Source organism: Aspergillus glaucus (assembly GCF_001890805.1).
Source record: "Aspergillus glaucus CBS 516.65 unplaced genomic scaffold ASPGLscaffold_15, whole genome shotgun sequence".
NCBI lineage: Eukaryota > Fungi > Ascomycota > Eurotiomycetes > Eurotiales > Aspergillaceae > Aspergillus > Aspergillus glaucus.
In genome coordinates this window covers 376,138-398,495 of record NW_019170467.1, presented here as the reverse complement: position 1 = coordinate 398,495, position 22,358 = coordinate 376,138, and the positions used below count along the sequence as shown (strand labels likewise).

At 50.6% G+C, this 22,358-nt stretch overlaps 10 protein-coding genes across 10 annotated transcripts; 3 read left to right on the top strand and 7 right to left on the bottom strand.

Moving 5' to 3' along the window:
- Positions 1-483: 483 nt before the first annotated feature.
- ASPGLDRAFT_49225 (amino acid permease) lies at positions 484-2,542 on the bottom strand. The gene is made up of 3 exons (XM_022547053.1): positions 2,019-2,542; positions 1,840-1,951; positions 484-1,792 (listed from the first exon to the last, which is right to left on the bottom strand). The coding sequence occupies exons 1-3, from the start codon at positions 2,266-2,268 to the stop codon at positions 490-492; spliced, it is 1,665 nt and encodes a 554-aa protein (XP_022399134.1). The 5' UTR covers positions 2,269-2,542; the 3' UTR covers positions 484-489.
- Positions 2,543-2,977: 435 nt separating this feature from the next.
- ASPGLDRAFT_540907 (cytochrome b-c1 complex subunit 10) lies at positions 2,978-3,632 on the bottom strand. The gene is made up of 4 exons (XM_022548064.1): positions 3,516-3,632; positions 3,375-3,428; positions 3,163-3,310; positions 2,978-3,105 (listed from the first exon to the last, which is right to left on the bottom strand). The coding sequence occupies exons 1-4, from the start codon at positions 3,527-3,529 to the stop codon at positions 3,097-3,099; spliced, it is 225 nt and encodes a 74-aa protein (XP_022399133.1). The 5' UTR covers positions 3,530-3,632; the 3' UTR covers positions 2,978-3,096.
- Positions 3,633-4,314: 682 nt separating this feature from the next.
- Positions 4,315-6,595, bottom strand: ASPGLDRAFT_130219 (putative disulfide isomerase; the record flags this gene model as incomplete). The annotated part of the gene is made up of 3 exons (XM_022540950.1): positions 4,315-4,677; positions 4,734-6,242; positions 6,296-6,595. 3 exons carry the CDS (start codon positions 6,593-6,595, stop codon positions 4,315-4,317), a joined length of 2,172 nt encoding a protein of 723 aa, XP_022399132.1.
- A 101-nt stretch (positions 6,596-6,696) lies between these two features.
- ASPGLDRAFT_1495780 (complex I NDUFA5 subunit family protein) lies at positions 6,697-7,930 on the top strand (the record flags this gene model as incomplete). Its single annotated transcript, XM_022542047.1, has 3 exons — positions 6,697-7,617; positions 7,696-7,800; positions 7,870-7,930. The coding sequence occupies exons 1-3, from the start codon at positions 7,079-7,081 to the stop codon at positions 7,928-7,930; spliced, it is 705 nt and encodes a 234-aa protein (XP_022399131.1). The 5' UTR covers positions 6,697-7,078.
- A 381-nt stretch (positions 7,931-8,311) lies between these two features.
- On the top strand, positions 8,312-11,489 carry ASPGLDRAFT_75618 (coatomer subunit beta'; the record flags this gene model as incomplete). The annotated part of the gene is made up of 6 exons (XM_022549807.1): positions 8,312-8,579; positions 8,682-8,744; positions 8,796-8,817; positions 8,873-8,904; positions 8,969-10,237; positions 10,299-11,489. Exons 1-6 carry the CDS (start codon positions 8,562-8,564, stop codon positions 11,487-11,489), a joined length of 2,595 nt encoding a protein of 864 aa, XP_022399130.1. The 5' UTR covers positions 8,312-8,561.
- Positions 11,490-12,303: 814 nt separating this feature from the next.
- Positions 12,304-14,527, bottom strand: ASPGLDRAFT_130349 (serine/threonine-protein kinase; the record flags this gene model as incomplete). Its single annotated transcript, XM_022540963.1, has 6 exons — positions 12,304-12,501; positions 12,559-12,923; positions 12,984-13,399; positions 13,462-14,224; positions 14,298-14,435; positions 14,506-14,527. The coding sequence occupies 6 exons, from the start codon at positions 14,525-14,527 to the stop codon at positions 12,304-12,306; spliced, it is 1,902 nt and encodes a 633-aa protein (XP_022399129.1).
- Positions 14,528-15,633: 1,106 nt separating this feature from the next.
- Positions 15,634-17,394, top strand: adaB (chromatin-binding transcription regulator ADA2; the record flags this gene model as incomplete). The annotated part of the gene is made up of 3 exons (XM_022549203.1): positions 15,634-15,726; positions 15,783-17,270; positions 17,326-17,394. The coding sequence occupies 3 exons, from the start codon at positions 15,634-15,636 to the stop codon at positions 17,392-17,394; spliced, it is 1,650 nt and encodes a 549-aa protein (XP_022399128.1).
- Positions 17,395-17,907: 513 nt separating this feature from the next.
- On the bottom strand, positions 17,908-19,074 carry ASPGLDRAFT_27274 (mannitol-1-phosphate 5-dehydrogenase; the record flags this gene model as incomplete). Its single annotated transcript, XM_022543647.1, has 1 exon — positions 17,908-19,074. One exon carries the CDS (start codon positions 19,072-19,074, stop codon positions 17,908-17,910), a length of 1,167 nt encoding a protein of 388 aa, XP_022399127.1.
- Positions 19,075-19,822: 748 nt separating this feature from the next.
- Positions 19,823-20,703, bottom strand: ASPGLDRAFT_130209 (uncharacterized protein; the record flags this gene model as incomplete). The annotated part of the gene is made up of 3 exons (XM_022540948.1): positions 19,823-20,113; positions 20,166-20,531; positions 20,584-20,703. 3 exons carry the CDS (start codon positions 20,701-20,703, stop codon positions 19,823-19,825), a joined length of 777 nt encoding a protein of 258 aa, XP_022399126.1.
- Positions 20,704-21,227: 524 nt separating this feature from the next.
- ASPGLDRAFT_541555 (uncharacterized protein) lies at positions 21,228-22,104 on the bottom strand. The gene is made up of 4 exons (XM_022548066.1): positions 21,978-22,104; positions 21,850-21,910; positions 21,642-21,786; positions 21,228-21,575 (listed from the first exon to the last, which is right to left on the bottom strand). The coding sequence occupies exons 1-4, from the start codon at positions 21,984-21,986 to the stop codon at positions 21,269-21,271; spliced, it is 522 nt and encodes a 173-aa protein (XP_022399125.1). The 5' UTR covers positions 21,987-22,104; the 3' UTR covers positions 21,228-21,268.
- Between the last annotated feature and the right edge of the window lie 254 nt (positions 22,105-22,358).

The following is a 22,358-nucleotide window of genomic DNA, read 5'->3' as shown; positions in this document are numbered from 1 at the left end:
AGTTCTCGTAAAGATGCAAGTACCTCTTCCTGTTCATCGCCTGCGTGTCGATACTCAATTATTCTACGGACCACCGGAAGCTAAACCTTGCTAGTCATTCTATGCATCGGCAAATGTGAGCTTGATATGCCGATAGAGAGCACAAAGCTTCTTGTAGAGTACGGGGTGCAGTGTAGGTATACGAACCTGTAGATGTTCAAGTAAAGTGCTCGACAACACTAGGTTATCAGATGTACCGTCCAAGCCGATGGAGCTGGTCCACTCCTTCTAGAAAACTGCCCCATTTATGGATACCATCGAGTAAGAGATGAGCGGAGTACGGGGTGAACCACATACCAGGACAACTACAGATATTCTTTGTTCAGATGCACTATAATCGCTGCAAATATATGCAAATATATGCATTGTATATCATGGGAAATATATTGATAGTCAATATTTCCATTGATCTACGCTCACAAACAAGATGCTAATTCACTCAGAACCCAATCACTCTGTATAGCTACCACTTGCCAACTCACCACCCTCCTCATAAACATGCTCAACATTCACCTTCGGCCCCTTAAACCACCTCCTCGCATCCATAACCCACCAAACCACAACCCCTAACATCGGCCCCCCATAAACCAAACACGTCCAATTCATCAACTGCGGCGTCAACCGCTCCCCCCGAACCTGAGGCAGACACAAAATAGGCACCATCAACACCACAAAGCTCACCCCAACCCCACCAATCGTCCTCCCCAACCACGCAGGTCCCAAATTCCACGGACCCCGTCGGAACCTATCACCTACACAGAGCACGCGGATGGCGATGGGAATCCCAAATGCGACGAACTGGGCGATTGCGCCGATGCTGAAGAGTGCGCCAATGGCCACTGAGCCTGCTAGCATGAGGAGGCTCATTAGGACTCCGAGAGAGGCGTTGAGGAGGACTGCGTTGACGGGGGTTTGGGTTTTTGTGTTCACACGCTTCCAGATGCGTGAGAGGGGGAAGCAGTCGTCTCGTGCGTAGGCGTATGTTACTCGTGATGCGGCGACCATGCAGCCCTGGCCCATTGAGAAACCGCAGATGATGGTTAGGGAGAGGAGGGCGATTGCTGTTTTGCGGGGGAGGACTTGGAGCAGGTACGAGGCCCAAGGTTGGCCTAGCGAGGAGCTCATTACGGCTTCGATGTCGTGGACCGTGTATGCGACAACGAGTTGGAGGAGCCAGCCTAACAACCCGCCTATGGCAGAAGTCATTACGATGGCGCGTGGTGCGGCGATGCTGGCATTCGAGCACTCTTCACTTAAATGGAAAGGGGAGTCGTAACCCGCCATTGTCCAGATGACACCGACGAAGGTCATTAGCACTGCGATACCATCGGGCCAGTCGGTGCGGTTGTTTATGTTACCCCAGACGTCGGATGAGGGATTGAACCCCCATGGCCTCTTGTCGCTGTTATCCGTGGCTATCTGCACGGGTATCGCAATCAAGACGGAAACCAGGGCTAGCAGGTTAAACGTCGAACCATACGAGTTGAACTGTGCTATCCAACGTGTTGGCATGCTGCTGATGCCCGCGTGTATGGCCAATAGCAACGCTGTCAGCAGAAACGTCTGCCACGCCGTCGGTTTATAGTCTGGGTTCTCGATTGATACCGCAGCCAGAATCATCGCCGCTAGGGAATAGTTCACTGATGGTGCGGCCGTGACCTGTCCGATCCAGTTCGACCAACCGACAATCCACGCTGCGAATGGTCCGTATCCGGGTGGTGCTAGGACTGCTGCTGCATAGTACAGTCCGCCACTATGCCAGTCAGCTCTCACTATCCTTGATAGGGCTGGTGATCATACCTAGTAGGCATCGCCGAGCAAAGCTCCGCCATAGCCATGGCAATACACTGGATGAAAACCATGGCAATAATCCATCCCCAGACCATTCCCGCCGTGCCAGCATATCCCATTCCTACAACCACCAACCATCAGCCATCAGCCATACCCAATCACATCCAGACACCATATAGAGAACATACCATAAGCCAACGTACTCCCAAACGACGGCAACAGCCCCAACACCGCAAAACTCACACAAAATGTCGTCCATAGTGAAAACTCCCGCTTGAATTCCTGCTTATACCCCAACGCCACAATGACCTGCTCGTCTGCGCCCCCTGTAGACGTACTCGGGACATCGTCATCTGCCAAGATTGTAGTGACTGCTGTAGGGGTTGTATGTCCGTCAACACTGGTGGATACAGAGGCCTGCTTGGTTTCATTGGGCATTTTCATCTTTTCTCCTCTTTTCCTTTCTCTCGTGTATAAATGCAAGGGTAAAGAATGCACTAAAGGAAAAGCAGCTGCAGCCCAGCTTAATATAACATATGAAATCTTACAATCCAAACCAAACGATCATGGGTTACACGATATCAGACTTATGTAGACATCCTATCTGCCTACATTAATCCTTTGCATGGAAGCGATAACGAGTATCTGCAGTGCGGAATCATTTCCCCAGATGCAGGGTTGGGTATCTCGCATCGGAATGCGCATTGTCTGCTCCCTACTCTTCGAGGTGATTGACGATCATCGGTTGGAACGGTTGATTCCGAAGTATGTATAAATGCGTCCAGGTGTGATGGTTACTCCAACTTAGATCCTCAGACTCAACTGTGTAGCCATAATCGTTTACAAAGTACCGAGTAGCGTTCCACTATATAAGACGCAGAAACTATATTTTGCCATGGATCCATGCTACTATTACAAGTCATGTTGCTTACTGATAATGGAAGTTATAACTCTGCTTCCGAGAGACTGAAGCCCTCAGATGATCGTCGAAGAGGATTCGGCTTTTGGAGCCTATGCATCTTATCTTGATAAGCCTCCACCAACCAATCATTAAAACACGGATACATTAACCCCAGACAATACGTATGCACAGGCTAAACCTGCCTAATAAAGCTAGAACAGCCTAGGCAAGGAAGATATGAAGAGAACAACTGATTGGGTGTTGTCTATGAACTCTCGAATTCCATCACTATTCTACAGTAGTACAAGCCGTCCCTTACCGTCCGCGGCCAACACTCGACTGCGGACAAGACCGATTAAACGCATTTAGAACGGCTGGATCACGTCAGCAAACATTCTCACTATATAATATGCATGAAGGCAGGAACTTACGTTGTCCTCAGGAGCAAGTCTCCGGTCATAGTACTGGTCGAAGAAGGGGAACTGCTGGAGGATATCCCGGCGTACACGGGGAACCTCGCCGAAGAAGAAGAGAGCACCGATACCAGCCGCAACACCGAAGGTACTGACAATACCACCGCTATTCCACATTAGCAACCTATTTAAAGACGAGGAACTCTTGATTATCGGCTTCGAAAACTCACTATCTGGTGGCGTGGCCAGCATCAAGGCCGTGGAAGTGGGTGGGAGTGTAGTACCTGCATCGCTTGTCGTTAGTCCCCTATTTGCCTATATTGCGATTTTAAAGTCCTCCATGCGCCAGTCCGTAGTCCAATGACACGCACAGCTCGGGTAGCATGGTGTCTGCTATGCCAATTGTGCCAAACCATATATCCCACCAACCCAAACCAAACCAAAACCAATTGCCGGATCGGGGATATCTCACTTGGGACCAATACGACCGGAGAAGGCCGCAGCACGGCTAACGGTTTGCGAGAACTATAAACCGGAGCAATAATTAGCAATCTATCAAAATACTTCACTCTAGTCCAGCATCTCCAATCCGCAGTCCGTCGGTCAGTCGGAGCATGACGCGATTCCAACGTCGAGCCCAGGGCCCCTCCTCGTTCCTCCTGGGGCCGACCGCCGATATAGAGAAACGCATGGGGCTGATAGAAATCAGAAGGAAAGTACATACCATCTTATCTAGCAGCTCGAGACACGCAGAGCGAGAATTGAGTCTGGGACAACAGCGGCAGAACGAATGATGGTTGCGGGCGAAACGAAAACCGGGAGGCTCCGATCGACAACCAATCAGTGTTTTGGAAACCGAAGTCACGTGCTATTACCCGAACGGTCAAATCAGATGCGTTGCATTTGCGATCTCCAAGTAACTATACAAAATGTTGTTAAGAAGATTGAAGCTGTATACACAGTGTTTGAGTGCTAGTTCTTTGCTGAATGACATTAATCTACGACACCGCATACCCAACACCATTCCCAGACCTAGAAAAGGTCAATAATATCAAAGATATCCCTTGAACGTATAATAAAATCAATAGAAGCCCAAAAAGTCAAGAGAAACGAAAGAAGAAAAAAGAAATGAGAACAAAAGATATCCATACAAATCCCTGACGCTCCTGTTTAATCGACTTTTCCGGTAGTGCCCCCATTGAGCAGACCTTCCTTTCCTTCAAGTTGGAAGAATCCACCACCGCTGCTACCACCGGCACCAATGATTCCACCCCGAGAACCGCGCCGTGACCCCCTTCCTCGGGCCGCGAACATTATCGCGGCGATGGATATGGTCAACAATATGACGAATATAATGGGGTGGTTGGTGATAAAGGAGCGCGTAGAGAAGAATGCAGACTCCACGGTGCCAACGGTGGACTTGGGGGTAAGCTTCGGTGGGTTGGCAATGACAAGAGGGATGGTCTCAAGAATCGAAGTACGCGAGGCCATGATGGTAGCTCCACTGGATGAGGTGTCCCAGTAGCGTCGGTTCTAGGAAGCACGGGTTAGTATCAGCCATCTCCTTCGGTTTTGTGAAAGATACTCACATCTTCGTCATTGATGATAACTCGTTCGCCATTCTCCACGTCAATTCCATACGTAGTCCGCAGCCAACGCTCCCAGAAGTCACCATCGACCCAGGCGAACCCGACTTGCTTCTTGTCATCCTCACGGATGGTGATACGCATGTTCTTCGCGGCTCGCAACGCACGTTGGTCCTCACGGTCGTCAGCCTCCTCAATACGAAGCTGTTTTGTATCCCGAAGTTCCTTTCGTTCCAATTGGAACAATTGAGTCTGCTTATCCATCCATTCGTGGGCTGCGTTTTTCAGCTCCCTCTTGCCAAGGATGAAGTCGTCGGAGCGTCTCCGGCTCAGGATACCAAGCACCACGTACTTGCCGGCCATGACTTCACGGGCGTTCGATGCAGTCAGTTCTGGGACAATGGGCAGCCATACGCTACTCATCCAGTTGAGAACCTGTCGGAAGTCTCTCATGTCTTTCGGAGCCAAGACATTGTAATAATTCGGGCGGCCATCTCGCACCACGAGAAGACGAGGCCAGGTCGAAATCTTGAATCTCTCGGCCAGAGCAGCACTATTGGTCTTCACGATCCGTGCATGTCCAATCAAGCTGAGGGTCAGGCGTTCCAGAGCTTCAAAGTCTTCCGATGTTGTTGCGTGGTCGTAGAAGTAAAGGAAGATGACTTCCTCCTTTTCCTCCAACTCCTGGAAAGCGACCGCATCAACGTCCTGGACGCCGGATCCGATGTCGACCGCTCTCTTGGCGTAGTTCACCAAGTCACCGAGGCCACGCAGTCCATTGTACTCGACCCTCTCACCTCCGCGGAAAAAGTACATGGTCGGGAAAGCGTTCACATGAGCATCCTTGCAAAGTCTGGGCTCCGCATCGCAGTTCACTTCACCAATATTGAGAACATGCTGCATTTCTCTACCCATCTGGCCCCACGCGGGTGCGAGCGCCTGACAGTGGCCACACCATGGAGCGTAGAACTTGATGAACCAGGGGTCCTGCGTAGTCGTAACCAGCTTCTGGAAGCTTTCGGCGCTAAGCGGGACCGAGATGCCTTGAGGGTTCGCAGGAGCCGCCGACTTCGGCTTCGATTTCTTCTTGCCCGAAGAGGCCAACTGTGCAGCCTTTTCATTGTGCTTCTCGCCAGCCTTAGCACCGCCCTCTGGGTTCTTGTCCTTGGCGGCTGGAACTTCAGGCTCAACCTTAGGATTGACCTTCTTCTCGCCGGGTTCGGGAAGTTTGACGCCTTCCACAGGTCGAGACCCCGGCCGGATCAGTTCCAGTTTCTCCTCCACGAACTCACTCATGCCCTTCATGTCCTTCGGGCCCTCATACTTTTCCATCAACTTTCCATTGTGGTACAGCGCAAACAAGGGGAAGTATCCAACATCCAATTCCGAGCACAGATCCGCGTAGGCAAGACAGTTCATAGATGCGAAGTGGAAATCATAGAATTTCTGGAAGGAATTCAAGGACTGCGTGTCGGGGCTTTTGGACGAGGACGACGATAACGGATTTGATGCCTAGGGGAACGATTAGACAACCACTGTAAGACCTTGATGATCTCTCAACTCACATAGTAAAATTCGTAGAGCGTTTGCCACGTTGGGGCGATCTTGGTACAATGAGGACAAGATGGGGAGAAATGCTTGACAAACCAGTAACCCTCCTTCGTTAAATCCTGGAAGGTGTCCGGTGTCAACTCCCTCATCGGAGGGACTTCAACGCCATTGAAGGTAGTCGAACTAGATTTCGCATCTTTCTCCGAGCCGGCTCTTTTTACCAGACGATGCTCAGATTCCTCCGGAGCGGCAGCGAAAGTCGAGGGAATCGAAACGAGGGAGAGAAGCGACCACACCAGCGTCGAGGGTTTCATGCTGGCTGCGGTTTCAAGGTTCACAACCTTGGGAGATCAACGTAAGGAAAGGATCGGTAATCGGAAATATGCGTATAAGGTGAACGAAGGGCAAGACGAGTCGATTTACAGGCGTAGTGTCATATGTGGCAGTCTTGAAATGCGGCGCAACTGCTGTCAGCGTATGTGGAACAGCAGCGACCGCGGATTTGCTGCACAAAGATGTGCACGACCCACGATCCGGCGAATAACTTGAGATACTGTAGAAAAGTGGTCGAACCCGAATGGGGATTGTTGTTGAAGATGAGTGCTGTATGTAGTTGCCCCCTAACAAAGGCGAATTGCTGGAGACTTTGTTTCTCCGCCTCCGGGGCGGAACCTCAACCTTTCGTCCTCTCAGGGCGCGGATAATCGCATTAATCAGATCGAGAGTACATCGTCATCTTTAATTGACCCGGTCACCCACGCCTGTCGGGTCTTAATACACAACATACAATTCTCAGGATGAGATCGACACTCCGGTTGTTGGCCAACGTCAAGCCCCGGTACTTGGAGCCGTTTGCTCCCACCGGGTTGACCGGCCTCCTCACCCACCCCAGCCCTCGCCCGACTTTGATCTTCCTTTACCAGAGCGTTCTTGAAAAGCTGCAGCATTTCCCTGAGTCGTCCGTCTACCGCCAGTCCACCGAGGCATTGACCCGCCAACGCCTGCAGATTGTCGAGTCGACGAAGCCGCCCGGTTTTGAGCAATGGTTGGAGCGTGTGAAGAAGACCGTGGGCACTGAGCCTGAGCGATTCGCCAGTCTCCTTTTGAAAAACGGACAGTACGCTGCCTCTCAGCAAAGCGACGGAAGCGAGAACCCCCGTGGAGAGGAGTGGAATGGTGACTCCGTCGAGACGGCGACCGAAGGCCCCGCTCGTACCGCGGCCCAGGAAGCGCAATGGGAAAATTTGATGGAAGAGTCTACCAAGGAGGCTCACGAGTCCGATTTCTATAACGAAACTATGAAGTGGGAGGCTGAACCCGCTCTTGAAGCAGACCAGTATGTTTGCCATTCAATTGCGTCAAATTGAGCCGTTCTATGAGAGAGAAATGCGTACTAATCCTTCCTTCACATCAGGGTTTCCGAGATTGAGAACCAGATCGGGGCCGGTCTCATTGAGGAAGTTATCCAGGTTGCCGAGGGTGAGCTGAAGCTCGTCGACCATATCTACAAGTCGGAAGCGTAAGTCCTTTGACGGTCAACCTGGGTTGCCATTCAATGTCTTTGGGCATTTGCTAACATTTATTTTAGGTGGGAAGAGCTTGAGGAGAAGCCCAGCCCTGGCCAGTGGAGCTATTTTGAGCGGGAGTAAACGCCATAATTCGGTTTTGTTCAACTACGACATTTGTATTTATTAGCCCACGAGTTCGAAGAGAGACACCTTTGTGACACTTATACTATGACACACACAAAAAAAAAAAAGAAGATTTATTCATTCAATTGCCTGCCTGCCATTTGCTCCTGGCTACAGAACTGTCGTAGTGTAGGGTCTATCGTCTCCGGGTAAACTGAAGCCTTGTTGCAATACTGTCCCCAGGATTATACTTCATTAAACTACGCTCAATCAATTTCATACTCCTGTCAAATCATCAGGTCGTTCAATTCATCTCCATCTCCCAATACTTGTATGTAGTTACATAGATGCCCAGAACCGCAGGCGGTGAGCCCACCATCGCTAGGCGGGATTCCGTCTCCTTTGTGGACACATCGTCCCTGAGCGTCGCCAGTCACTACTTAGAATAATTCTACTTTACTGCTCTTTGCCATTGCCTGTCCGGTGATCTCCTTTCAATAGTCCCGACCGAACACCCTCTCCAGACGAACCCTCTAATTGTATCCTCGGGCTGGGCTGTTTTGAGCGGCTCGTGGCCTGATTTCCCCTCCGTTTTCGCAGCAGGCCTTCCCCGACGCCGCAGACATCTCTCTGCCAACAATAGTTCAATATGCGCTTAGATGTCAAGGTGAGAAGTCCTGGGACAGAAGTTATACTCCATGCTGGACAGGAGCATGCGATATGTGGCTGGAATTGCATTGAATACCGTTGCTGACGTTGTAACGTACAGAGACAACTCTTTGCCCGCTCGGAGCGGGTAAAGGGCATTGATTTCCACCCTACGGAGCCATGGGTGAGTACCTATAACCTTGCTTTGTCTTGTTTGGTGCTAACTGTGATCTAGATCCTGACGACATTATATAGCGGTACGTTCAAGTTGCCGATAATGGCTTTGGGTTCAATGCGCTAATTGAATAACAGGTCACGTATACATCTGGTCCTACGAGACTCAGGTAAGTTTCTAACATAATGACATTGCTAGCAGAGGACACAACTGACAATTAGCTCTTTTCATAGTCCATTGTTAAAACCTTCGAACTCACCGATGTCCCCGTACGAGCTGGACGCTTCATTGCCCGCAAGAACTGGATTGTTTGCGGTTCGGACGACTTCCAGCTCCGTGTTTACAACTACAATACGTCCGAGAAGATCACGTCGTTCGAGGCTCATCCCGACTACATTCGATCTATCGTCGTCCACCCCACTCAACCTTTCGTTTTGACCGCATCCGATGACATGACAATCAAGCTCTGGGATTGGGAGAGAGGCTGGAAATGCGTTCAGGTCTTCGAGGGCCACAGTCATTATGTGATGGGCTTGTCCATCAACCCGAAGGACACCAACACATTCGCCTCTGCATGTTTGGACCGGACGGTGAAGATCTGGAGCCTTGGCTCGCCTCACGCCAACTTCACCCTCGAAGCCCACGAGACTAAGGGTGTAAACCATGTCGACTACTATCCGCAGGCTGACAAGCCCTACCTCCTCACCACATCGGACGATAAGACCGTTAAGGTCTGGGACTACACAACGAAGGCACTAATTGCGACTCTCGAAGGACACACGAGTAACGTCTCTTTCGCCTGCTACCACCCCGAACTCCCTGTGATCATCTCCGGTTCCGAAGATGGAACAATCAAAATCTGGCATGCCAACACATACCGACTGGAGCAGTCGCTGAGTTATGGGCTAGAACGAGCTTGGTGTGTCTCGTACCAGCGTGGTAGGCAGGGTATCGCCATGGGTTTCGATGATGGTGCTGTGGTGGTCAAGATGGGCAGAGAAGAGCCTGCCGTTTCGATGGACAGTTCTGGAAAGGTCATCTGGGCCAAGCACAATGAAGTGGTGTCGACTGTTATCAAGGGTGGCGATCCCACTGTCAAGGATGGCTCACCCCTCTCTCTGTCCACGAAAGATCTGGGATCTTGTGAGGTCTACCCGCAGACATTGTCGCACTCCCCGAACGGGCGGTTTGTGTCTGTCTGTGGTGACGGAGAGTACATCATCTACACAGCGCTTGCCTGGAGAAACAAGGCCTTCGGGCAAGCCCTCGATTTCGCGTGGGGGTCCAAGGACAACAGCAATGACTATGCCATCCGCGAATCGCCAACCAGCGTAAAGATCTTCAAGAACTTCAAGGAAGTGAGTGGTGGTCTTGATGTTGGTTTCCAGGCGGAGGGTCTCTCAGACGGTGTTCTCCTTGGTGTGAAGGGCCAGGGAGGCATTGGTCTGTTCGACTGGGAGACTGGAAACTTGGTCCGTCGCATTGAAGTCGAACCAAAGGGCGTAAGTTCATGCCTCTCCTCCCATGTCATATGACCTCGCGCACTGACATATTGCTTAATAGGTCTACTGGTCTGAATCTGGAGAATTGGTGACTCTTGCCTGTGAGGATAGCTTCTACGTTCTCCGATTCTCGAGAGAAAACTATGTCAACGCATTGAACGAAGGCGAAGTGGATGAGGATGGTGTTGAATCTGCATTCGAGGTCGTCACCGACATCAATGACTCTGTTCAAACAGGTCAATGGGTTGGGGATTGCTTCATCTACACGAACACAACAAACCGCCTGAACTACCTGGTCGGTGACCAGACCTACACGATTTCCCACTTCGACCAAGCCATGTACCTTCTGGGTTATCTGCCTCGTGATGGTAGAATCTACCTTGCCGACAAGGACGTTAACGCCGTGTCCTTCGGCTTGTCGCTTGGCATGGTTGAATACCAGACCCTGGTGCTGCGTGGAGATATGGATCAGGCAGCGGAGCTGCTCACGGACATCCCCCAGGACCAGATGAACAAGGTAGCCCGCTTCCTCGAAGGCCAAGGCTACAAGGAGATGGCACTCGAAGTCGCCACGGACCCAGAGCACCGCTTCGACCTCGCTCTCTCGCTCAGCGACCTTGAAACCGCCCTCGAGATCGCCCGCGAATCCAACGTCGAGCACAAATGGAAGACAGTCGGCGACACTGCGCTAGCAAGCTGGAACCTCTCCCTTGCCCAGGAATGCTTCACCAACGCCAAAGACCTCGGCTCCCTCCTCCTCCTGCACACCGCCAGCGGCAACCGCGAAGGCCTCAAGGCACTCGCCCAGCAAGCCTCCGAAGCCGGCCTGCACAACGTCGCCTTCTCCACCCTCTGGACCCTCGGTGACGTCGACGGCAGCATCGACCTCCTCATGCAGACCGGCCGTCTCGCGGAATCCGTCCTCTTCGCTCAGACCTACAAGCCTTCGCGGGCACCCAAGCTCGTGGCTCAATGGAAGGAGTCTCTCGAGCAGGGCGGGAAGTCTAAGATCTCGCGCCTAGTCGGTGTTCCACCCGGCGCTCCCGAGGGCGTCGCTACAGATGACGACCTCTTCCCCGAGTGGGATGAATACATCCGTATCGAGAAGGAAGGAGGTGCCGCTGCCCCTGCTACCGAACCGCCGTCGTCAGAATCGCTTATTGACGTTGAGACGGATGAAGGGGGCAATGCGGAGAGTACGACGAATGGAACTGCTGAGACTGAAGCTGAGACTGAGGCTGAGGAGGCATAGATGGAGATAATGTGATATGTGCTATATGAGAGTCCAGTTATTTTTTATTTGAGACTTGGGGAGGAGCAAAATGGACTCATATAGTTAGGATGGCTTGATTCCTTACTTTTTACCTACATACTTCTTTAGCTTTATTTCCCTTTTACCCTATTTCTGTTTGTTGTCAGCAATATCATTGTCGGATTTTTCTTCATTCTCGATTCCAATGCCATGTATCTTAGAGACCGTTGAACCCATTTGAGCCAACTCAACACCTGCGCCTGTATCAAATTATCATGTACAAGTATATTTCAGTCTGGTTCTGATGTACTCAGTCATGAAGTTTTACGAAGGCTAACGGTTCGTTCTGCTGGCCAAGAGAGAAAAGACAAGATATCTTAGGCCAGATTCAACCAAGAGTTTATTTGATTTATACCATAAATCTTTCTTTATTTCACTCCATTGCACACTCGAACAAAACACACAAGACCCGAGAAACCTTGTAACCGGAATGCTAGGATGACAAAAATCACGACCAGATGAGATGGGTAACCGCGCACTCTGAAATGCATAGTAAACAAGACGCTCGAATGTAATTGAGATCGATATGGGAAAAGGTAGAAAACGGAAAATGTTCTGAAAGGAAGAAAAAGCAAAGAGAGTCAAGGACCAGCTACCAGACCCATTGTACTCGAAGTGAAAAAAGATGGTCATATCTATGCACCATGTGAGAAACAATCACGCAGAATGTACAAAGAATTGTTTCAAACAATTCCTTCAAAATGGGAAAGGGCAAGGTCTAGAACAGACCAGTTGCCCTGTATTGTCGATCTGTTTACTCTGGGATGCTTCCGAATGACGGGTCCTTGACGCTGCCACCGGCGTCTCCGAGACCGGCAACCGGGCGGTTGTAAGACCAGCCTTCAAATTGTTGCTGCATAGTCTGGGAAAGAACGGGGCCATCGACATAGGAGTCTTGCGGGGCCTCTTGGGTGAACTCGCGGTCAAAGTTGGCGGTATCACGGGCATCAACCTATACAAGTTAGTTATCAGAGTGGACAGACAGAGAGAAGATGCATGTTCTACATACCACATTGGGACGGAAGCTTGGCTCGTACTTCCTCTGCAGCAGCTTGCGCCAGTCGATGTTGGCAAAGAAGTGGTGAGATTTGATCTCCGCAGCACCATTTGCACCCAGACGGTTCTGAGGATTGCGGTCGAGAAGCCGAGTGAGCAGATCCCGAGCAGCAGGAGGAACCACTTCAGGACCAGGGAATGAGAGAGGCTCCTGTAGGATCTTTCTGTACATCGTATTTGTGTTTTCGTCGTAGAAGGGCGGCAGACCAGTCAACATTTCGTAGAGGAGGACACCCAGCGTCCACCAGTCGACCGTCTTGGTGTAGCCGTTACCAACGAGGAGTTCCGGAGCAAGGTACTCGGGAGTTCCGCAGAAGGCTGTTTTTGGAAGAGTTAGTAAGGGGCAAGATATGAAGCCATAGGGAGGGGAGATCGTACTGTTCGTTCTATCCTCATCCTTCATGTCCAACTTGCAAAGACCGAAATCGCAAAGAGCAATGTGTCCGCTGTAGTCAAGAAGGATGTTCTCGGGCTTGAGGTCACGATAAATAACCTTGAATCCGTGCAAACATTCTAGGGCACAGAGCAGCTCTGCGGTGTAGAAACGCGCGCGGTTGATATCGAAACGCTGTTCTCGTTGAAGATGATGGAACAGCTCACCACCGTTGACGAATGCCAGAACAAAGTACAACTTCTCCGGTGATTGGAAGGAGAATTTCAAGGGCACAATGAACGGGTTGTTGATCTGCGCAAGCACAGACCTTTCAGCAAGAGTGTGGGTGACTTCCGATCGGGAGATGATATGGGCTTTGCGAATGGTCTTGAGGGCGTAGATTCGACCAGTGTCCTTCTTCCTATATGGCGATAGCTGGTTAGTATCAGTTCGCCAAAAAGAGGAAATATGGTGGCAACCTACATGACCTGCATGACCTTGCCAAAACTGCCCTTACCCACGACCTTCATCAAATCGAAATCCTCCAGTTTCAAACTCTGCTGTTTGTTCTCAACGAACGAGACGCCAACCTTGATCGAGCCGGTACCGAACTGGAGATCCAGCCATTCAGCACCAAGCTGACCCCTACCACGCTCCTGACTGGCATGGTTGGCCGCCGCCTTCTGATTGTCCTTCTTGCTCAGTTTGGGGTCCTCCACGTAGGGCTGGGCCTCCTCGAAACGAGGATGCACCTTGACGGCACCAAGAAAAATGTCTTCGCTTCGACCGGCACCCTGGCGGGCCGCGGGGTTCCGCAGATAAAACTGAACGGTCAATTCGGTCTTACGGGAGACATCGAATTTGAAAGCAGTATTGTCACCGGCCCAGAGGGGGTTTTCAGGCGATCCCGAAACAGCGTCAACAAAAACTTGGTTCTTTTCGAAATCAAGGAGAGCGTAAGGAAGGTATTTGGTGGAATAGCGACCGTGAATACTTGGAGCGGCGTTTATCCCTGCGCTGGTTGACTGCGGACGAGAGTGGCGGATAAACGAACCCGCCTGTCCCTGCGCGGAATGAGATGACGAGGAATTGGGTCGGCCGTAGCCATTGCTATTTTGGAAATGTTGATTGAAAATCTGTTGGTAATGGGGTGATAGAGAGAAACCCTGGCCTTCGTGGAGGGTAACGATGAGGATACCGGGCTTCACGGGGGCCACAGGCGGGGAGACGAGCGACTCGGAGGCGCCTTAATGCATCGAAAACGTTAGCAACTGATCGTGACACCGAAACTGTATCACGAAAAGAGGGGTATATCGTACTGATTCCGTCGGGGTTAGGAGTCGTGACGGTCGGAGTCTGCGCAGTGTCTTCATTTGGCTCATTGCCCTTGATGGTAGATGTGGACGAAGACCGGGTAAAGGTGTTGGTCAAAGGAGCAAGGTGGGTTTCCTTTAACTCTGTCGATAAGAAAGAAATCAATTAGTATTCGAGAAGAGTAGAGAGGGAGGGAAGACCAACTGAACATACTTTTGGTGAGTTTCCACGACATTTTGGCGGTTTAAGCGATGGAGAAGTGTAAGAAAGTGCAAGTCGATCTGTCTGAGGATAGAATAGGAGAATAAAACTAAGACAGCTCGTGCGATGCAGAGAAGCAATAATAAAGTGACAGGCACAATGACAGGGCTGCAAGATTCACCACAGCCACAACAAGTGCACAAGGAGGATTGAAGGGAGGGAGATGAAGGAGGAAAAATAGAGAGAAGGATAAGGAGAGGGAGAGGGAGAAGGAGAGAGGAATCAAAGGGTTTTATTGAGTCGTCAAGCAACCAGAGCAAAACAAATAAACGATGCAAAATACGTAGACGGAGGAGGGCTGAGAGGGACGAGGGACCAAACGACAGGGTCCAGCACTAATAGTAGTGACAGTGAATTCCAGGAGTCGCAGGCAGAAGAGATCGAGCCCCAGTAATAGTGGATGTTTTCGTTGGTTGTAGATCAGGGGATGCTGGGCTGAGATACGGGAATATGAGAGCCCAACGAGAGACAACGAAGAAAGGAGAGAAATGAAATCCGAACAACGATGAAAAAGAGATGAGAAGAAGAACAAAAAATATGACGAAGAATGGAGGCTCTCCAACAGCCAAAAAGAGACTCTGGAGAAAGCGAAGAGGGGAACCACCAGAAATGAGAGAGTGAGGAATAGGAGGGGACCATCGCCACTGCTGATTGGTTCAGGTACCGTTTCTGCCTTTGTGCCTAAGGCATATATACACACAGCCCAGCACCGCCACCGCCCCAGGCCAATAATGGATGCGTCCAGAAGGAGAAAAGAACAACCTCCGTCGTCGCAGACACCGAAACTGCGCCAGTGACCTCCATTCCGATTCTCTCCTTGCCGCTAGAACTTCGCGATCGCTTGTCTCTACGTGACGTCCCGATTAGTCCTCATTGGGGCCCGTTCACTCCCCGCGCGTCTATCTCCACTTGAACCGCCGAATCCCCTTGCACGACAACCTCACCCCGTTGATACAATCGCGCGATTACTACCACTACCTACGTTCGTTCGGATAGTCGCTGGAAGCCCTCGCTCATTGCTGGAGGGCTTGGTTCGAAACGGATTCGGAATCTGTGGAGGATGAAAGGGATCAACGATCGATGGGCGTAATACGGAAGAAGACCGCCTCGCGCGGTACCGAGGCTGGCACCAAGTACCATTGTGATATTTGTACGGTGGATGTGACTTCTACAGTAGGACTCCCGTTTTACTGATGTTGAAGAACTTGGCTGATTAAAGTGGAAAACAGGTTCGCATCTCATGCGCACACCCCGCCTGTCCCGAATACGACCTCTGCGTTCCCTGCTTCGCGGCAGGTGAAAAGTCCAAGAATCATGACCCGAGCACGCATCCCTACCAAGTCATCGAACAGAACTCCGTTCCAATTTTCGACGAGGAATGGGGCGCAGACGAGGAATTGCTCCTGCTAGAAGGCGCGGAGATTTACGGTCTGGGCTCCTGGGCAGATATCGCGGACCACATTGGAGGCTTTCGCACCAAGGATGAAGTGCGAGATCACTACATCAACAACTATGTGGACAGTCCGCACTTCCCGTTACCGGCGAATGCGGATCCAGATGACACGACCCTGCCCGACTCCATCTCGAAAGAAGAGTTCCAGGCGCGCAAGAAGCGACGAATCGAGGAGCGCAAGGAAAATAGCAAGTCGGCGCCGCCTACAACACCTAAGCAGAAGCCTACTGCAAGTGTACCGGCCTGCCATGAGGTACAGGGATACATGCCTGGGCGACTGGAGTTCGAGACGGAGTTCCTCAACGAGGCGGAAGAAGCGGTGCAGCACATGTCCTTCGAACCCGGGGCAGGCATCCTGCCAAACGGCGAGAACGATGCAGAAATGGAACTCAAGATGACCGTGGTCGACATCTACAACTCGCGCCTCACAGCGCGAACAGAGCGCAAAAAGATCCTTTTCGAGCACAACATCCTCGAATACCGCAAAAACACCGCCCTAGAAAAGAAACGCACAAAAGAAGAACGCGATCTCCTCAACAAAGCCAAACCTTTCGCGCGAATGATGAACCACGACGACTTCGAAGAACTAAACAAGGGCCTCGAATACGAACACAACCTCCGCCTCGCCATCTCCCAACTCCAAGAATGGCGCCAAATGGGCATAACGGACCTCAAAAACGGCGAGAAATACGAAACAGAAAAACAGCACCGGTTACAGCGCCTCATGCCCCTGGGCTCCTTCGATCGCTTCGCCACCCGTCCAACAAAACAGACCCAGCAACCCGAACATCCCACCGCAGCTAGCGCACTCACAACACCAGAACTACCCCTTCGACTCCAGAAAGCCGCTGCTCCTCCCCAAACCCCAAACAAACAACAATCACAACCAGACCAGCAACAGCAACAACAACAATCAGCAAACGAACCCCTGAACGACTTCGACCGCGCCTTCGCCGCCGACACAGGCACGCCCCAGTCCCAGTCTCAAGCCCAAACCCAATCCCAACAACAAGGACAACAACAACAACCTCAACAACCCCCGAAAGCCAGATTCGTCATCCAGCCCCTAACAGGCGTGGTACCATGGAAACTCGAAACCGAAGGCGCGCCAGACCTCCACCTCCTAAGCAAGGAAGAGGTAGAAGTATGCAACGTACTGCATATTCAACCGAAGCCGTACCTTGTTGTTAAGGAGACCTTGTTGAAGGAGGCGATGAAGCAGGGCGGGGGGTTGAAGAGGAAAGATGCGAAGGCTGCTTGTAAGGTGAGTGATTGAATCGGTTCCTTCTCTTTTATATTTGCACATGCTGACTGGTTAGATTGATACGACTAAAACAAGTCGGGTATATGATTTTATGGTGCACAGTGGGTGGATCAACAAGGCATAGTTTGCTATCTTTCTTCATTTGATATCCAATTGATTGGAAAGGTGTTGGGCGTTGGATTCAAGTTATTATAATCTCAATGAATTGTGGAATGAATTGTATTTTGACTCGATCATTTGTTATTTTGTTCATTCTAAGTAACTACCTATTGCAGCGCCCAGGCAGTTAGTTGCATGGTATCTTGCTACGCTCCGGGACAGTGAGTACTAGTTTACGTGGAACAAATACGGACTTTGGCCTACAGAGACACTGGAAGATATAACTCATTAAGACATAAATTATCGTAGGCTAGTGCGCTGCACCAAGAGTACAATCGTAAAAAAAATCCATCGCGCCATACCATGTTCGCCATATCCCATGCGATTGACCTCCGTTCCGTCCTGCGGACCGGTAGATGCGTAAAACGTGGTCGTTACGGTCAAATTCGTGGTCGATTCGAAGCCCTTCCCATGTTAGGAAGGGTTGACGGAAAAAAAAGACAAATTATCGTAAGGGGTATGATGTTGGTGAAAAGCCCTACTTGGAGTCTTGCTGCACCTTCTCCACCAGCTTGAGGACAGGCGCATACAGAGGATGATCCTTGTCAAGTCCGGTAAGCTTGCTAGTGGCATCTGCGGCAGAGTTCTCTTTGAGAGTCTTGGCCAGCTGAACACTCTCATCGTCTCCCTCAACGTTCTGGAAGCGGAGAGCCATTTCGATGGAGCCCAACAAGGCATCGAACTTCTTGCCACGTTCCGCCAGCTGGGCAGCAGGTCCGATGAAACGCTCCTTGCGAGACAGCTTGCGAACGGGTGCACGACCCACACGCTCGACCTGGTCCTCAAGGTACGGGTTGGAGATACGACCAACGATGGTGTCAACGTACTTCTTCTGCTCCTGTTCAGAGATGCCGTGCTTGTCGACGATGAGAGCAGCCGTTTCCGCGAGAACGTTGTGGACGATGCCACGGATCTTCTCGTCGGCCAGGGAGTCGGCAATCATCTTCTTACCGCTCTGGTAGCCGTAGTAGGCAGTGGTTGCGTGACCCGTGTTGACGGTGTAGAGCTTGCGTTCGATGTAGGGCTCAAGGTTGTCGACCCAGTGAATGGCGGAGATATCGGGGTGGCCAACGGAGCCAAAGGGGCCCTTCTCGACGACCCATTCGTAGAACTTCTCGATACGGACGTTGAGACCACTGTCGGCCGGTTGGTTGGGGACGATACGGTCAATGGCGGAGTTGGCAAACTGGGCACGCTCGCCGAGAGACTTGACGCGAGAGTCGTCGGTGTGCTCCTTGATGTAGCCGTGCAGAGTGTCGGTGGCACCAATAGCGTTCTCACAAGCAATCACGGCCACGGGCTTGGACTCAGTACGAGCGTCAATACCCTTGGCGATGACGGGAGCGATGAACTTGAGCACGTTGGGGCCAACGGCACAGGTGACGACGTCTGCAGTCGCGACCTCCTTGACGACATCACTCTCGTGGGTTTTGGAGTTGATGGCACGGTAGTTGGAGACGGTCTTGGTGTCCTCACCCTGCTCACTAACCTCCGTGACCTGGTAGGAGGAAGATTTCTGAAGAGAGTTGATGACATTGTCCATGACATCGATGACGACAACCTCGTAACCAGCATCGTGGAGGAAGGCAGCCACGAAGCCACGGCCGATGTTACCACCACCAAACTGGATGGCCTTCTTTCCCATGATGTCTTGTGCTATAAAAGGACAGTAGAGATGAGAGGAGTAGGAGAGGTAGTCAGGGAAGCTATGAGAAGACGATTAGCGATGAGAGAACTGATGAGAAACAGAACAGACTGTGGTACCTGAGATGGAGATGATGGAAGTATTTATATGCGAGATGAACTGAGAGAAGATGGGATGAAAAGATAAGGAGGGAAAAGAGGAGAATAGAAGAGAAGAAACCGGATGAAGGAAGGGAGAGAAGAGAAGAGAAGAGAGGAGGTGATGCAGTCACGGGATTCCAGGGAAAGAGGGACAAGAGGGGCAGGTGGGATAGATGATTTCACTATGCCGGAAATGACATCCACGGCTTATTTGCTGACAGAGTGAATGCCAGGAACTTGTCACTATATTCACTAAATGTTAAAGAGCACAGTCCCCCAAATGAGGTTGCATTCGGCTTATTACTCTGTAGCATCCAAGTCCGACGCAGTCCAATCATGGCAGTTCATACATGCAATCAGTTGAATTTGGTACCTATATCATTATTTCTATATGTCCGTACACATTAAACCTCGTTCTTACTCTCATAGTAGATGTGAAGCTGTACTTCCTGCACTTTCAACAAGCGAGACTCCACGGTAACATCACCCGACGGCCCCACTCCATAGAATCCGGTAGATGATTTTCGCCTCATCGAATGTTCTCCCAACAGCCACTTTGAAGTATTGCAAGTTTCTTTACCTCTTTCGTTCCAATATATTCCGACTCACTAATCTTCCATTCCCTTCGGCCCGTGCGTCTCGTCCGGCTCGTCGTGTTCGTCGTGCTCAATAGGCGGAACGTATCCAGCACCCGGCCGTCGATCCATCAGTACAAAGGCAAGATTCGCGACGCTTCCAGCAAGCAACAGTCCCGTAGCTGCCCAAGTCATACCCAGAAACTGTTGACCATATTCTGCGGTGATTCGGGACTCGCGGCCATGCGAGTTGACCAGATTGACGAATTGGAGCGCAATCACGGTTGCGATAACCGAGGCAACGCTGAGACTGACGAAGCCAAGCTAGACGTTTATCAGCGCAATATTATATCTCGCAATTATCAAGGATACTCACGAATAATATCGGGAGTTCGAATATCATCTGTTTGGTCCGTTGGGTAATCAGCAGCCCGAATCGGATTAATACCGCAACCGCCGCAATGCCTGCTGCGATACAATAAAACACCCCCATGCTCTGCGTCGTTGCCGAAAACGCTTCGAAGTCATCGCCGATGGCAGTCGGCCATCCGAACCTTTCCAGGGACGTGCTGTTCCCCGAATCTTCTAGTAATATCTGCGTCGCGTTGAACGTGAAGAGGACATCGTAGCCCGAGCAACCGCTCATATTCATCCCGTTCCCTAGAAATCCCCCACAGTAGGACATGGGAAAAATCGAATAGAAGTCTTGGAGACCGGTGCCATTGCCGATAGGTGTATAAAGCTGAGCTATTAGCAGGTACGTACATGCTCAGTATAGGCCAGATGAGACTCACCGTAAAGATATCATTCCCCGTAAGGAAATTCATCCTGGTTCCCGAAAAAAGACATAGTAAACTAAGGATAAAAGCGATAAACGCCCCTATCGTTGGAAGTAGCCTGAGCCAATTAGGCATTCTGGATGGTGCGTTATATTCGTTGTATACCGCTGTGCTAAGCATAATCCCGTAACAGACAGATGGATAGATGGGTAGATGGATATTTGGATATTTGGATACCTCAGAGACATCTCCCGTACATAAAAGCTCTCTCTGGTTCTATTTCTGGCTCTACTCTAACGACCAGAATGATGGCCACATACTAGTAGTACGTGGGTAGAAATCTTGTGTTTCATTCCTTCGCGAGGTCGGCCTTTGAAACGCAGGTCTATACTCTGTAGAGTACTATGTACAACCAAACCGCACGTGGTGCTCATGCAAGTGTTCGAACCCAATCCTTCATATAATACGGAATTTATTTCCAGTGCATTTTCACTTTCCTACTGGTCATCACTTGGTAGAGGGGATGCCGAAAACATTCCATTCCGATGGTGTTGTTCCCCGCCAGAGGAAGGAATGTCGGCCGCCGACTTTGGTATGTTTCTTATCAGACCACCTTAGCGATCTTATCAACGGCACTTCATGAATTCAACCAGATGGGGGCATTCGGATGGGTGTTGGTGATGCTAAGACCGTCGGCGGGTTACCGAGATAAATCTAGGACATTTGTCTCTCGGCGCCCCCGCATCATAAACAATGGCGCCAACCGCCAACGGAGATGATATTTCGCATTCTTCGCTTTATAACCGCGTGCGGTAAGTCTCCCAACCTCTTTCGACCATACAAGATCATCTCCGATCCTAACATCATTAAACCAAAAAAGTGGTGAACTAAAATAACTATTTTCCTTGCAATGGATTGGTTCAAACGACTGTTCGGTTTCGACCAAGAGGCCTTGGAAAAGAGGAGACAAAAACGCAGGAGTCGAAAGCGGAGCAGAAACGTACGAGCTCGGGAAAGAGAATTACGCAAAAACGCCCAGGCGCGCGAAATCAACGGTGGGAAGCGCAGGGTACCGTTTTTCTGGGGATCGCCTGGAGTGACGATTCCGCTTCATCGAACGCCGATGTCCAGTGATTGAATTGCAGAATAGCAGCAAGTATCGGTCAAATATTACGTTTTTTTCTCGAGACGAAATGTGAAACCTGCTCTGTTCCATGCCTGTTGATAGACGTCAGCAATCAGTTCGTGCACGAAATTTAGCGGATAGATTCAACTACCTACTCGTGTCTACCGCTTGTGTACACGTCGATTCTATGCATCCTTGGGCCTCAATCAGATGATACTATTCACATCCACTGTTGATTGAGCCCATTCGATAAGTAGAGATGAAGAGCGAGTTATCATCTTACCCTTGGCATTTCCGACGGTGGTTGTCCGTACTCCGCAAATATATATGTACACCCTGAGGTCCACAATGTTACAACCGAATATTTTCTTGGTTGTTAGGTTGTTAAGCAAGGTCAGACCGAGAAACAAGAACAAAGAAATGCATAATTCTAGGCAGATGAGTTCAAATCTAAATCCCCTACTCGATTTTATCTTGGAATATCAGCCGGGTGATATCATTCGTACAACCCGAAGATTACAGAGTACCACATGCATCAGCAAGACTAATTAGAAATCCCTCACAGCGCATCTTTCCTCGGTACCTACCTGCCAAGGTCGTTGATATCCCCAAAATATCCATAAATAGTATCCAGACGTCGCCATGCGGGATGATGAAACCCAAG

What these genes read in the sequence shown, in the direction of transcription:
- ASPGLDRAFT_541555 (XM_022548066.1), bottom strand. An exon ending in TACACAAGCGGTAGACACGA is followed by an intron (nt 21,787 to 21,849) that starts GTAGGTAGTTGA and finishes GTCTATCAACAG; the next exon opens with GCATGGAACAGAGCAGGTTT. An exon ending in AGGCGATCCCCAGAAAAACG is followed by an intron (nt 21,576 to 21,641) that starts GTACCCTGCGCT and finishes CTCTTTCCCGAG; the next exon opens with CTCGTACGTTTCTGCTCCGC.
- ASPGLDRAFT_49225 (XM_022547053.1), bottom strand. Translation starts at nt 2,268, where the DNA reads ATGCCCAATGAAACCAAGCAGGCCTCTGTATCCACCAGTGTTGACGGA. An exon ending in TGGGAGTACGTTGGCTTATG is followed by an intron (nt 1,952 to 2,018) that starts GTATGTTCTCTA and finishes TGGTGGTTGTAG; the next exon opens with GAATGGGATATGCTGGCACG. An exon ending in TGCTCGGCGATGCCTACTAG is followed by an intron (nt 1,793 to 1,839) that starts GTATGATCACCA and finishes TGACTGGCATAG; the next exon opens with TGGCGGACTGTACTATGCAG.
- ASPGLDRAFT_540907 (XM_022548064.1), bottom strand. An exon ending in GCTGGCCACGCCACCAGATA is followed by an intron (nt 3,311 to 3,374) that starts GTGAGTTTTCGA and finishes AATGTGGAATAG; the next exon opens with CGGTGGTATTGTCAGTACCT.